Source organism: Cherax quadricarinatus, unplaced genomic scaffold (assembly GCF_038502225.1).
Source record: "Cherax quadricarinatus isolate ZL_2023a unplaced genomic scaffold, ASM3850222v1 Contig957, whole genome shotgun sequence".
Classification (NCBI taxonomy): Eukaryota; Metazoa; Arthropoda; class Malacostraca; order Decapoda; family Parastacidae; genus Cherax; species Cherax quadricarinatus.
The window spans coordinates 36219-52143 of NW_027195983.1; the positions used below are offsets into that span (position 1 = coordinate 36219).

Sequence of the window (15925 nt, forward strand, 5' to 3'; positions counted from 1 at the left end):
GACCTGTCTTTGTAATACTCATTTGTGCTGTATAGTTATCTGTTTACAATAATGTCTTATCACTGATTTCATCATTGCTTAGTTAATCTTAAGTTAATTTTAAGCCAGCCCGTAATGCTATGCATATAAGTGGCTTTGGCATGCTGCTCTTACCTGTATTTTTTTGTACCTCTGTATGTATGCTAAAAATTTCTAAATAAATAAATAAATAAACATTCAAACTCCTATTTGCTCTGCAATTCATGAATGTTCAAATTCCCAAATTGGTAACCAGCACAGTTTCCAGCTAAACTGCAGTTGTGTTTTTGGCCATCTTCCCTTCATCAGTCAGTTATGGAAAGCTTCTCTTTCATTTACGTAGTAGATATCCAAGACTTGTGCAGATCTCATGATCAGATGTCCAGAACCACTTTGAAGATTCAGGTCATGCTGAGTAAAACGTCTTAATAGATCGTCTTAAAATAAATACATTACCTTGAACAATTAAGCAGGTTTGAGCATGAAATCCATAGGGGTCATGTAGTACCTGGGAAATCTGAGGCAATTAAGTTCAATCCAAGGAAGGGGAAGATACTTCGTTTTTCAAATCATGAGCCCCTCACTTGCATCAAGGCATCTTCCTTCAGGGGCAGGAAGAGCCCCAACACTTGCCCTCCCTTTTCAGTCTTCTACAAGAATGGATGGATGTTTCATTATTCTGGATTTTTTTTTTATTTCTTTTGTCTTTGCAACTTTCAGACCACTGGCAGTCATTGGTTTGTTGACAGTCACCAACAAACAACTTTCTATAAAACTGTAATTACATTCATTGCCATTCTCCCTTCATTATCACCTCTGAGAACTCTCATATTATGATGACTTTTTATTACACTCCTGTTAATACTAAGGTATTTCATGGCACAATAAAAGAATGTTAAGTTGAGACAGGACATGGATAACTCTCCTAACACACTTAACACAATATACTTATTTCTCCTAATATCTGCTACCAGTATTACATTCACAAGCATTAAACCTGTAAAGATCATATATTTCCTTAGAAATGGAAGGTAATCAGGTTTGATGTAAGGATATGCCCCTCATGAGAATTTCCTTGGTGAGGGGCTCTTACCTGGAGTTTACTTGGAGAGGGTTTCGGGGGTCAGCACCCCCATGGCCCGGTCTGAGACCAGGCCTCATGGTGGATCAGGGTCTGATCAACCAGGCTGTTACTGCTGGTGGCACACAAGCTGATGTACGATTATTATTATTATTATTATAATCAAAAAGAAGCGCTAAGCCACAAGGACTATACAGCGCTGCAGAGCAGGAAGGAAGCGAGGGCATCAGGTGGCAAAAGGGAGATGGATGAGTAATAGGTTACGGATAACAGCGGGGTAGTGGATGGTGAAAGGGTAAAGGGCAGCAAGAGACTGAACTAGAAAGGGCTGAGGGGAGTGCGAAAAGTATCATCAGAGTTTGTGGAGTAAATCAGTCGTTGTCAAGAAGTCAATGAGAGAGTCAGGATTAAAGGAGGGTCCATCAGCAAGAAGGGAAGGTAAAGAGAGAGTAGTAGAACGAAGATGACGTTGGAGGTAAATTCTGCGTGCTCGTTGATAGAGAGGGCAGTCTAACAGAATGTGGCTAATCGATACTGGAACTTGACACTACTCACAGAGAGGAACAGGGTGCCTCTCCATGAGATACCCATGAGTAAGACGAGTGTGGCCAATGCGAAGGCAGGAGAGAGTGGTCTCCCAACATCGGCACTGATGACAAGAAGACGGCCAGTAACCTATGCTCGGTTTAATAGAATGAAGTTTGTTACCGAACAGAGTTGACCAACGTTGTTGCCAACAGGTGCGAAGGTGGGTAGCTATTGCAGCAAAATAGTCCAGAAATGGAACACCTCGATAGGAAATTGGTAGGTCATGCACTGCTGACCGCGCAGCAGTGTCTGCCTGTTCATTGCCCTGTACGTCGACATGACCAGGGACCCAACAAAAAACAATATCTTTATGTTTGGTAGAGATACGGCGTAGCCAAAGTTGGATACGGAAAACTAGGGGATGAGATGTATCAAATTTTCGTATAGCCTGTAGAGCACTAAGGGAGTCTGAGACTACTACAAATGATGACACAGGCATAGATGCAATACGAATAAGTGCTGCAAGAATGGCATACAGTTCAGCAGTAAAAATGCTAGCTGAAGATAGTAAATAGCTGATGTACGAACCACAGCCTGGTTGGTCAGGCACTGACTTTAGGTGCCTGTCCAGTGCCTTCTTGAAGACAGCCAGGGGTCTATTGGTAATTCCCCTCATGTATGCTGGGAGGCAATTGAACAGTTTTGGGCCCCGGACACTTATTGTGTTATCTTTCAGTGTACTCGTGGCGCCCCTGCTTTTCATTGGAGGAATGTTGCATCTACTGCTGAGTCTTTTGCTTTCATAGGGAGTGATTTTTGTATGCAGGTTTGGTACCAATCCCTCCAGGACCTTCCAAGTGTATATTATCATGTTTCTCTCGCCTGCATTCGAGGAAATACAGATCAGGGACCTTCAACCTCTTTCCTTGGATCAAACCTGATTGTCTCCCATTCCACCAGGCACGTCATTTGTAGAAACAGTAATATAGGTCTTCAAGACAAGACAACGTCTTACGTCCATCACAGAAGCGAATGTACTTAAGCATTGAGGTACTGAACCCATAGGGGCCAGAATACCTAGGAAACATACTTCACGTTTCATCCAGGGGAGAGTAAGCCGTTCCTTAGATCAAGAGCCCATCACTGGCATCAAGGCACCTTCCATGAGGGGGGGGATATTATTATTATTATAATCAAGGGGGAAGCGCTAAACCTGGAGGATTATACAGCGCCTGGGGGGGGGGATGTGGAAGGCATTCAGGCTTAATTCGGGGAACTGGAGCACAGATCCAATTCCCTAAATCAAGAGCCCCTCACCAACATCAAGGAACCTTCCTTGAGGGGAGGGGGGGAATAAATGGCTGATGATTCAAGAAATTGGACCTATCCTCTTTCCTTGGATCAAGCCTGATTGCTTTCCATTCTCCCCAGAGGTAATAAAAGGTCCAAGTCTTTGGATCAAGAGCCCCCCATTGGCATCGGGAAACCTCCAGTAAAGAAGGTGACTAGGGAATCAGCGTTAAAAAATGTTTTGTATAACTACTGTTGTATTAAAAATTAAACACAAACTTCTATCAAAAGGTTTATTTATTTACAGCATATATCAATAAACTGTAATATGATAAATACAGTAGATGAGTAAGATACATATGTATGTTAGGTATCTTTATTGTTTAAATGTTTTACCCACATAGTAGGCTTCTTTGATCAAATGCCGGCAGTACTCCAGCTGTCTCCATATTTATTCTCTTCTGTAAGTGACTGAATAAACATACTGTATAAGCATATGTTACAACAGTAAAGATACCTAACTGTTGCATATGTATGTTACTCATCTGCTTGTTGGTACTGTATACCATTTTAACAAATATGACAAATGTTTATACAATCAGGGTTATATAATTCTAAACATTGGCATTTGCACAATGGAATTGAACAATGGGCTCAAGTTTCAGTTAGGATGTAGATCAAACTCTGCACTACCTAGAGGTGCTACACTTTGATATTGCACAATCAAACAAGGTAAACCCCCCCTGCTGCTCCAGCGTATCTCATTAGAACCAATTTTATGAATAATCTTTAAATATATTTGTATCCATTCCTCAGTATCTCCTACCCTTCTTCATTTCTGTAAGCTCTCCCCATTCCTTATGGGGGTTATTAATTTCATAGGAAATAAATTATATTCATGGGGAAGTGCTAAACCCTTACGTGTCATATAGTGCCTTGGAAACAGAAATGGCAGGGGTAATCAATTCTGATCTGAGGAAGAGGGTAGCTCCAATTCCTAGGATTACGATCCCTTTAAAAGTACCAAACACCCATTATGAAGGATTCCAGAGGAAATTTTTATTAATTATTAACACACTGGCCGATTCCCACCAAGGCAGGGTGGCCCGAAAAAGAAAAACTTTCACCATCATTCACTCCATCACTGTCTTGCCAGAAGGGTGCTTTACACTACAGTTTTTAAACTGCAACATTAACACCCCTCCTTCAGAGTGCAGGCACTGTACTTCCCATCTCCAGGACTCAAGTCCAGCCTGCCGGTTTCCCGGAAAATTATGGTTAACATTTCCAGAGGAAATGTTAACCATAATTTCAAGGTTTTTACATGGAAAATTTAAAAATAACTTTCTAAAGTTTCAGAGACATACTGGAACACAGTATAATCAGAAAATTAGCCTTGACAAAAAATAAAAAAGGGCAACACCAATTTAAAATAAGAAAAGCAAGCACATCTGGCCTTTGGGAATACAAAGTTTTTGTGTCCTGACTATTTGCTATCACTCCACTGTGAAATGGAGACTAAATTTTAGAGCCTGCTAAGCAGGCCCTTATCAAATCACATGAACTATACTGCCTCACATTACAAAGTTTTGCTTTGTAATGCAAGACATTATCACACTGGCTTAGAACTTACATCACACAGGTGATGCAAGTTCTAAGCCAATGCAGTCATTCTCAAGATACCATTAAGGATCCAGCATTCTAATTAAATGCAGTATATATAAAATAGTCTATATTATTATTCACAGATGGAACACTAAACCTGTTGGTCATACAGCTATAGGAATATGAGAGGCCACCAGATTTAATCCAAAGAAAGGGAGGGTAGTTCCAATTCAAGAGTCATTCACTAGTATCAAAGCACCTCCCTTGAAGAGAGTATGAACCATATTCTCTTCACTAAAAATAAATGTGCTAGACATTTCAAACACTGGAAAGATTCCCCATAGTTTCATTGGGTGAAGTAAATATATAATTAAATATAAATGTAATGAACCTAGGTAGTAGGTTGGTAGACAGCAACCGCCCAGGGAGGTATTACCGTCCTGCCAAGTGAGTGTAAAATGGAAGCCTGTAATTGTTTTACACGATGGTAGGATTGCTGGTGTTCTTTTTTTCTGTCTCATACATACTACACATACATGTACAAGCATATATATACACACCTCTCTGGGTTTTCTTCTATTTTCTTTCTAGTTCTTGTTCTTGTTTATTTCCTCTTACCTCCATGGGGAAGTGGAACAGAATTCTTCCTCCGTAAGCCATGCATGTTGTAAGAGGCAACTAAAATGCCAGGAGCAAGGGGCTAGTAACCCTTTCTCCTGTATATATTACTAAATGTAAAAGGAGAAACTTTCGTTTTTCCTTTTGCACCACCCCGCCTCAGTGGGATACGGCCGGCTTGAGAGAAACACACACACACACACACACACACACACACACACACACACACACACACCCCTCTGGGTTTTCTTCTATTTTCTTACTAGTTCTTGTTTATTTCCTCTTATCTCCATGGGGAAGTGGAACAGAATTCTTCCTCCATAAGCCATGTGTCGTAAGAAGTGACTAAAATGCCAGGAGCAAGAGGCCAGTAACCCCTTCGCCTGTATAAGATTACTAAATTTAGCAAGAGAAACTTTTGTTTTTCTTTTTGGGCCACCCTGCCTTGGTGGGATACAGCCAGTTTTTTGAAAGAAATGTAATAAACTATATAAGAATAAAGACTTGCTACCAGGCAAGGGGTTCTCTTTTATGTAGTGGAGTGGCTATATGTAAATTTGTATTAAATTCACTATACATTCTGAGCTTAGGTTATATGCTGGATGGGCTAAGTTGTCAACACTTTTAACACTTTTTAAGCAAAGCAGCTTCAAAGATTAGGCACTTCATTGTGTTTAGCACCTCACCCATGAATGTAAAAATGATAATAAAAGTAAGTTACTAGGGTCTAGATTATGGCACTGTTGATCAACATTGATGCCAGTGAGGGGCTTTTCATTCAAGGAACTAGACTTGTCCTTCCCTTCCTTCAATTGAACCTGAATGCCTCCTATTCCCCAGGTGCTTCCCCTTGATTATAATATACTGTATATATATAAAGATCAATAACATACAGATCAATACGTATTATTATTTACCAACCTAACTAAATTCATTCACCAAAACCAAGGTATGAGCAGCAAGAACTCTTTGTTACTCGTAATATCCAAGACATTTTACGACATCCACTTCTCCAAATTTTAAGACAAAGAAGGAAATTAATATTCTGTCAATACCTCAAAAGCAATCTTATAAAATTACACTTAACAATTCTTATAAAATTACTTGACAATGTATGGTACTGCCTAAATGCAGTACCATACATTGTATAAATGTTCAGCCTTGTAGCAGTCAGGATGTCCAAATCTGGTGATTTCGAGAGCAGCATTAAACATCTTTACAAATGTGGTCTTACTCAAATTATCTTAATCATCAATGTTTTCTGTGGTTGTCATTTGTTGTGGCTAAGGGCACAGCCCTTAAATTGAAAACAAACCCTAGTTTTCATTAAATATTCATAATTAAGAATGATTATCACTGCACATTCAAAATATACATCCCTGTATGTAATCAGTTATGATATTTAATGCCAATAATCACACAAAGGTTAGTGGACGAGTCTGGAAGGGTGTTTAAAGGTAGAAAGTTGAAAGTGAACATAAATAAGCGTAAGGTCATGAGGGTATCAAACAATTTAGATAAAGAAAAATTGGATATCACACTGGAGAGAGGGAGTATGGAAGAAGTGAATGTTTTGAGATATTTGGGAGTTAACTTGTCAGTGGATGGGTTTATGAAGGATGAGGTTAACCATAGAATTGATGAAGGAAAAAAAGGCGAGTGGTGTGTTGAGGTATCTGTGGAGACAAAAAACATTATCCATGGAGGCAAAGAAGGGAATGTACAAAGTATAGTGGTACCAACACTTTCATATGGGTGTGAAGCTTGGGTTGTAAATGCTGCAGCAAGGAGGTGGCTGGAGGCAATAGAGATGTCCTGTCTAAGAGCAATGTGTGGTGTAAATATTGTGCAGAGAATTCGGAGTGTAGAAATTAGAAGGTGTGGAGTTACTAAAAGTATTAGTGGGAGGGCTGAAGAGGGGCTGTTGAGGTGGTTTGGTCATTTAGAGAGAATGGAACAATGTAGAATGATTTGGAGAGCGTATAAATCTGTAGGGGAAGGAGGGCAGGGTAAGGGTCGTCTTCGAGAAGGTTGGAGGAAAGGAGTAAAGGAGGTTTTGTGGGTGAGGGGCTTGGACTTCCAGCAAGCATGTGTGGGCGATTTAGATAGGAGTGAATGGAGATGAATGGTTTTTGGGACCTGACAAGCTGTTAGAGTGTGAGCAGGGTAATATTTTGTGAAGGGATTCAGGGAAACCGGTTAGCTGGACTCGAGTCCTGGAAATGGGAAGTACAATGCCTGCATTTTAAAGGAGAGGTTTGGGATATTGGCAGTTTGGAATGACTTCTAAACTGTCATATCTGAGTGCCTCTGCAAAGACAGTGATTATGTATGAATGACGATGAAAGTGTTGAATGATGATGAATTTTTTTTTTTTCTTTTTGGGTCACCCTGCCTCGGTGGGAAACGGCCGACATGTTAAAAAAAAAAAATATATATATATATATATATATATATATATATATATATATATATAGTCGGTCGTCTCCCACCGAGGCATGACCCAAAAAAAAGAAAGAAAATCCCCAAAAAGAAAATACTTTATATCATATATATTATCATGCAGAGGTGCTCAGAATACAACATAGCATATACACACACACACAGCCCCTTCTCACTTAGCAACATACTTATTTATTGATGCCTCAGACTTACAACTGGCTCTCTGATCAGTATGTATGCCTAAATTATGTATATTAGAGCTGATTTCCTCTATTCTGTTTATTACAATATACAGTACACTACTGTACAAACATTTAAAAATATACCAGAAATGTTATAAATGGTGCAAAGGTGACATTAAAACAATATCGAAGATAGTTGACACAAACCCACTAACATTATAGTATGCTCCTCACTTAGCAACGAATTCGTTTACTGACATGGTCTTAGGAACGGAACTCTGTAGTTAAGTGAGGAGAGGCTGTATATATAAAAAAACATTTTTATTATGGTAGTCATCAGGAGCAAGGCAGAATTCAACTGACATGTCAAAATTCAATGTTACCACACATTATTATTATACTAGACTAAAAAGTACAAAACCTTTATGGACATAGAGAGCTGCAGTGTGGGTATGTGCAATTGTAGGAGTTAGTGGTGTTGGGTGTTAGCAAGGATGCAAAAATAATTAACAGCAAAGTAGGTTACCTTAAGTTTCTGTTAAAAAAGTCAGAGTATGTTTAAGGTGGGATTTTCAGCAAGGAAGACAGTTGGAGTTAGCACATCAGAGAATTGCATTTGTTGAATGTGAATTGCATATGCTCTCTGATAGATAAGACAGACTATTAAGAGTCCACAAAACACACTGGTATACACTGCATCACTCTCAAAGATATACCTACTATAAACTCTTGTATATCCTCATAGTTTTTAAGTACATTGTGACAAATTATTTTCACAGAATTATTAATGCAGGCTTAGTTGCCAGTAAATGCTTTAAAATATTTCATGACATGCAATTTATAATAATAGCTCAGTGCCAGAATATCCAATATAGCTGAAAAAAAAAAATGCTTTACCAAAGATAGTGTGTCCCTAACAATTACAGAGAACTTCAGAAATGAAACTTCCAGCTAATAGGCTCTAGCCAAAAACAAGAAAAACATTCCCTTCCAAGAAGGTTTAGACAACTTTTTTGACACTGCCAGTGTTAATGCCTTGCAGATAACCTTAGATGATAGAGAGAACCAACTGACTTATAGCTCAATGGTAGTTGTTCAGCTTGCAAAATTATAGGACCTGGATTTGACTCTTGGGCTGAATGAGATGTATGGGCACTCTTTACATTCACTTCACCTGTCTGCATTACAGTAAATAGGTAGTTGCTCTAGTGTTGCAATTCAAGAAATCACACAGTTTAGGCCCATAATTTCATGGAGAGTAATGAATAAACTGAGACCTGAATTAAACTGCATGACACTCATTAATAAAATATATGCAATACTGTATATACATACATAAACTTAAATACATTCATTGTACTGTACTCTCATAATCAATGCATTTCTACATCACATTATAGTAACTTATTTTGGCATTAAAAATACATTTTTTGTTCTACAGCATTAAAAATAATGCTAATGTGGTATAACATACAGTACTAACAACCTAACAAATACAGTATGTAAAAATACAGTTGTGTTACCATTATTATTGAAGAAGCCTAAGTACCATTTAATTTGAGAATCTAAAATTTTTAACTGCATCTCAACTTTGTTTACGAATTATTAAACTTTTTGAGTTATTACAAAACTAAAGTGATGATGCTGGGAATAAGTAAATTCATTAGGGCAAAATCAAGGTTCTTTAACATTAAGTCTATGAGGAATCCATTTGCATGAGATTAGAGGAAGAATTGAAATCTGTAAAAGTGTAACTCATGCTTGTGATATTGTATGACAAATCTGGTGTATATATTGCTAACTTTAAGCATTAATCACTCAAGTCACTTGTTAGCATGATACACAATCTTATCGCCAGTCACTGTTTTTAGGGATAATGAGCATAGTAGTAGTCACTGCATATTCTTTTCTACTTCATTATTCACTTGGAGGTTGGGAAGCTCAAATAATATACAGTAGGTCTTTCAGCCAAAAAGAACTGAAATAGTTTAGGGCTGCAAGAGCCACTAGTGCCCAAGAGCCTACAAAGCAGTCAGCCAAGTTGTATAGAGCATGAAAAGTAGAGGTGGTAGTAGGGTGACCATTAGTGTGGGCACGAGTGCATGATGAGCAGCATTACAAGAATCTCCCCAACAAGTGAAGACACATGCACGGTACTCCCTCTCGTCCCCAGGCCGCCTCACCCACTCACAGTAGTTGCCCCAGTCACGAGCCGAGCAGAACCTTTTGGTGCCCAACTCTCCTGCAATGATAGACACCAGTTAGTGTGACCTCTTACATGTGTAATGCCAATATGCCTAACAGCAGAGTAAAAGCTAACTTAGTTTTGTTTATTAAAAATAGTATAAAATAAACTGGAATTACAGTAGTGAGGAAATTGCCAAGTATGCAATAGTATTTTGTGTAGTTATAAATAACTAGCTACACCCTTGAAAGGAAGTGGGGTGCCTTGATAATAAAGGGCTCCAGATCCCGAGAACTGGAGCTACCCTCTGCTTTCCTCTGATCTGACCTCATTACCTCCCATTCCAGAGGTGCTGTAGAACCCCATACTGCCACTATATGACTACAACAATAATAACTAGCTATAATTTATTACAGTTATTCAAATGTATATATTGTATTGTTGTCATGCAGTAATATTACTAAAGTGAGCCCCTAGATTTCGTCTGGTCTGGATATTGTACAATTTGGATTTTGACCACTTTTTTTTGGCAAATTTTTACCCTAGAACAGCTTGCTTGAACAATAAAGCAACTGATAGGTGGAACAACAATATAACAAGCAACAGTGACACAGAATCAGGAACAAGGAGATAATATAACGACACTAAGTAGGGACCATCTGCAGAACCTCCACAAAAGTCACAAAACTCCCATACTACTGAATCTAAGTTCAGCATTAGAAAATCCCCAACTGTGACAGTACACAGATACCAGTACCAATTAGGTCAGAAGCTACAGCTCAGGACCTGAGTTTCTCAGAGTGTCTATGCGACACACAACCTCAGTACAACGTCGAAAATCACTAAGTCTAGACCATGTTCTGTGAACAGGGTTACACAGAACCAAAAACAAGAAAGTGACAGAGACGATCTTCCAACAAGGGCCAGTAAGGGAGAGCTAGAGGCACGTCTTGTTAGAAGAACGTCAAACAGACAATAATCAGTGCAGGCCAGGCTGACACTCACATCTGGTGAGATGTGATCACCCTCCCCCCCCCCGCCAGCAGGGTAATGAGCGAAGTGATAGTTAGGCAATGCTGTCAGCTACTTAACACTCGAACTATGAGCACTGAATAATATATAAATGTTACATCCTACCTAATAATATAACTAAGTCAAATAATAATATAAAGCAAAATATTTACGATTTAGCTAATATTGCAAATATAAGCAATATAAAATTATATGAACAGGTAATATACATTATATACATTGTGACCCATTCAGGGGTTGCAACAGAGGGCGGTAGTGATGGTGGTAGAGGGCGGTAGTGATGGTGGTAGAGGGCGGTAGTGATGGTGGTAGAGGGCGGTAGTGATGGTGGTAGAGGGCGGTAGTGATGGTGGTAGAGGGCGGTAGTGATGGTGGTAGAGGGCGGTAGTGATGGTGGTAGAGGGCGGTAGTGATGGTGGTAGAGGGCGGTAGTGATGGTGGTAGAGGGCGGTAGTGATGGTGGTAGAGGGCGGTAGTGATGGTGGTAGAGGGCGGTAGTGATGGTGGTAGAGGGCGGTAGTGATGGTGGTAGAGGGCGGTAGTGATGGTGGTAGAGGGCGGTAGTGATGGTGGTAGAGGGTGGTAGTGATGGTGGTAGAGGGTGGTAGTGATGGTGGTAGAGGGTGGTAGTGATGGTGGTAGAGGGTGGTAGTGATGGTGGTAGAGGGTGGTAGTGATGGTGGTAGAGGGTGGTAGTGATGGTGGTAGTGATGGTGGTAGAGGGTGGTAGTGATGGTGGTAGTGATGGTGGTAGTGATGGTGGTAGAGGGTGGTAGTGATGGTGGTAGAGATAACCTCACCTACCTCATCCCTCCTCACTGTCTTCCATACACCAACAAGAGTCTTCAGTAAAGGTAAAACTGATTTAAATGTTCATTTATCCATTAAAATTAGTGCTTTATATTTATTTCTCATTGTTTTCTGTATGTAAAACTATTGTTATTCTCTATAAAATGTATTTTTTTAACCCTTTGACTGTCGCAACCCCCAATCCTGAGGTGTCTCCTGGTGTCGCAAAATTTAAAAAAAAAAAAAAGAATTATTTTTTCTTATGAAATGATAGAGAATCTTTTCCCGGTTGTAATGACACCAAAAAAACGAAATTTGATGGAAAACTGACGGAATTATGCTCTCGCGAAGTTAGCGACCTCGGCGCTGTTTACAAATCGGCGATTTCGCCCACTTTGAGCCCTATTTTCGATTAATTTCATTGTTCCAGTCGCCCAAACTCATAGCTATTTCTTTAGAACTTCATTTTTTCTATCGATTGAGTACAAGAAACTGCCCATTTACTGATTTCAACTACCTAATAATGTGGTCAGAAATTTGCAATTTGGCCAATTTCACGAAAACTAAAAAATATGACAATTTCAAAATAAGGTCCAGAATGAACAATGCAGACATTCCTGGCTCTAAAATAACGTTTTCTTTGTTCATCAGTCACGTCTCCAGGCCCCTCTGATATTACTCTTGCTTTCTATTTTGAATTTTTATTCAAACAAAAAATATTAGACTTACTATTATGCAGACTACTGCAATGCTGTAATAACTGTATAAATAACATCAACCCATTCATGACTGCATATTAGAATGGCTAGTTGGACATTTATTGGACAATGGCATCATTTGTCTACTTTTGAACATTGGTAAAAATCAAACATTTCCCCTACTTTGAGCTCCATTTCTAGGTTCTTTTTATAGTAAAATCAATCAAAAACACCTCTATTTCTGTAATATGTTTTCCATTCTATCAAATGAGACCAAGAAAACGAGAATACAACCATAAATACTATACGAAAATAGACCACAAAGTCGGCATTTTAATTAAAAAAAACGGTCGGAGTTTTTTTTTTCTCTTTATGCATTGCGTGCTCCAGGATTTTTTTTATATGGTGCACACTGACCACACAGACCCATTCTCTCACATGTGGGCCTACCAGCTTTCTCCTGCTTGATTTGAAGCCGCTAGAATTTATGAGTATATATACGTCAAACACGGCACCTCGTAAAACGTATATATACGGCCGCGACAGTCAAAGGGTTAATATTTTTGGGTGTCTGGAACAGATTAATTGGGTTTACATTATTTCTTATCGGAAATATTACTTCGGGTTTTCATCCATTTCGGATTTCGACCGACCTTCTGGAACGGATTAAGGACAAAAACCGGGGTTCCACTGTACTAGTAGTAATGTCAGTAATAACAATATTGTCTCTGCAGAAGCCTTCATTTATCACTACATTGTTTCTTCACCTGCCTTTATTTATCACTATATTGTCTGCAGATGCCTTCATTTATCCCTATGTTATCTCTCCTGATGCCTTCATTTATCACTATTATCGCTGCGCATGCCACAGACATAATGCCAGACATAAACAACAGACATAATACCAGACATAAACATCACAGACATTTTTTTTTTTATTATTTTATTATCACACCGGCCGATTCCCACCAAGGCAGGGTGGCCCGAAAAAGAAAAACTTTCACCATCATTCACTCCATCACTGTCTTGCCAGAAGGGTGCTTTACACTACAGTTTTTAAACTGCAACATTAACACCCATCCTTCAGAGTGCCCATGAATCATGTGCATAAGGACAGCTACCATAGGCTTCACTTTCTCAGAAGCATATAACTTATGAGTAACTCAGTTTTAAAAACAGCTCTTACTGGGTATAGATTTGTTGACTAATTAAGAGTTCTCTGGATTTACAGCTATGCCTTGAGTAGTTTCTGCAGTACCATCAACTTCATACAGGGTAAAAAAAAAATTTACACAAAAAACTTGTATAATAAAGGTCCATAGTAATGTATGAGGGACGATTTGCAATACTGAAAATTAATTTGTCTTGAATTTCAAATATACAGTGGACACTCAACTAACGGTGGCATCAAGTAATGGCAAATTCATCTAAAGGCGCTCTTTGGTGTAAAAAAAATGGCTCTACCAACGGCGAAAAACTCATCTAACGGCGTTCGTCCCGAATGTGACCATGCAGCCAGAGCACGGCCTGAGTGGGCCCAGCCACTCCAAGACTCAGCGTGCCATTGTTTACAAGCCATTGCGGTTGATCCCACGTGTACCTGCGATATATCTTGTATTATTCCAGTGTTTATAGTGCTTGTAACCACTAAATAAGCCACCATGGGCCCCAAGAAAGCTTCTAGTGCCAAGCCTGTGGTAAAAAGGGTGAGACTTACGATGGAAATGAAGAAAGAGATCTGAAAAATATAAAAGTGGAGTGCGTATGTCCGAGGTGGAAAGGCAATACAACAAACCCCATTCAACCATCAATACTATCTTGGCGAACAGAAAGGCAATCGAGGAAGCTGTTGTTGCGAAAGGTGCAAGTATGTTTCCAAAACCGAGACCGCAAATAACTGAAGAGGTATAGAGACTGTTATTCGTATGGATAAACGAAAAAACAATTATCAGGAGATAGTGTTTCACAGTCAATTATATGTGAAAAGGCAAGGCAGTGGCATGATGATCTCATTAAGAAAATGCCTCAAAATAGTGATGATATTGATGAATTTAAGGCCAGCAAAGGCTGGTCTGAGAGATTTAAGAATCGCAGTGGCATACACAGTGTGGTAAGGCATGGTGAGGCTGCCAGTTCAGACAAAAAAGCGGCTGAAAAACATGTGAAGGACTTTAAGGAATATATAGACACTTAAGACTTAAAATCTGAACAAGTGTTTAATTGTGACGAAACAGGCCTGTTTTAGAAGAAAATGCCAAACAGGACCTACATTACTCAGGAGGAAAAGGCACTCCCATGACATAAGCCTATGAAAGACAGGCTTACTCTTTTGTTGTGTGGCAATGCTAGTGGTGATTGCAAAGTGAAGCCCTTATTGGTGTATCATTCAAACTCCCAGTGTTCAGGAAAAACAATATCTTCAAGGGTAATTTGTGTGTGCTGTGGAAATCAAACAGTAAGGCATGGGCGACCAGGGAACTTTTCATGGACTGGTTTTATGGTGTGTTTGGCCCCACTGTGACAAAATACCTCCAGGAAAAGAAATTCACTCAAGTGCCTCCTGGTACTGGACAATGCTCCTGTTCATCCTCATGACTTGCAAGACCAAATTACAGGGGAGTTTAGCTTCATAAAAGTTAAGTGTTTGCCTCTTAATACAACTCTCCTCCAGCCCATGGACCAGCAGGTCATTTCAAACTTCAAAAAAACTCTACACCAAAGCAGTGTTTCAGAAGTGCTTTGAAATGACCTTAGACACTGAATTGACCCTAGGAGAGTTTTGGAAAGATCACTTCAATATCCTCAGTTGCATAAACCTTGTAGGTAAGGTTTGGGAGGGAGTGACTACCAGGACTTTGAACTCTGCCTGGAGGAAACTGTGGCCACAATGTGTACAAGAGAGGGATTTTGAAGGGTTTGGGGCTAACCCTCAGGAGCCTATGCCAGTAGTGGAAGCTATTGTGTCATTGGGGAAGTCCTTGAGGTTGAAGGTTTGTGACGAGGAAGAACCAACCACTGCAGACCTGCAAGAGCTTCAGGTGAAACCAACAGATCACATCTCAGGAATGTTCTTCAGAGATGGAGAAAGATACTTAGTCAATACCTTTACCTTTGATATACCTTTGAAGAATTTCGAGAGTATATCTACTCTCTGAGCCCGGCCATGGGCCAGGCTCGTCTGGTGCTTGCCTGGTCAGCCAGGCTGTTGCTGCTGGAGGCCCACTGCCCCACATATCCATTACAGCCTGGTTGATCTGGCACCTGGTGAAGATACTTGTCTAGTTTCCTCTTGAAGGATTCAACACTTGTTCCAGCAGTGTTTCTGATATCTTCTGGGACCTCGGATGTTGATACAGTGTTCTCTTATTGTCTCCACTGCACCCCTGCTCCTCACTGGGTTTTTTTTACACTTCCTCCCATATCTCTCACTCCAGTATGTTGTTATGGCAGTGTGCAG

The 15925-nt window shown here is 39.7% G+C and overlaps 1 protein-coding gene across 1 annotated transcript in view; it reads right to left on the bottom strand.

Moving 5' to 3' along the window:
* Window positions 1-7735: 7735 nt before the first annotated feature.
* Window positions 7736-15925, bottom strand: part of bou (glycosylphosphatidylinositol anchored membrane protein boudin) — a 54814-nt gene continuing 46624 nt past the window's right edge. Inside the window, exon 4 of the mRNA XM_070080787.1 lies at window positions 7736-10006. Within this exon, the coding sequence (XP_069936888.1) occupies window positions 9786-10006 (221 nt within the window). The 3' untranslated portion in view covers window positions 7736-9785. The remainder of the gene's footprint in view (window positions 10007-15925) is intronic.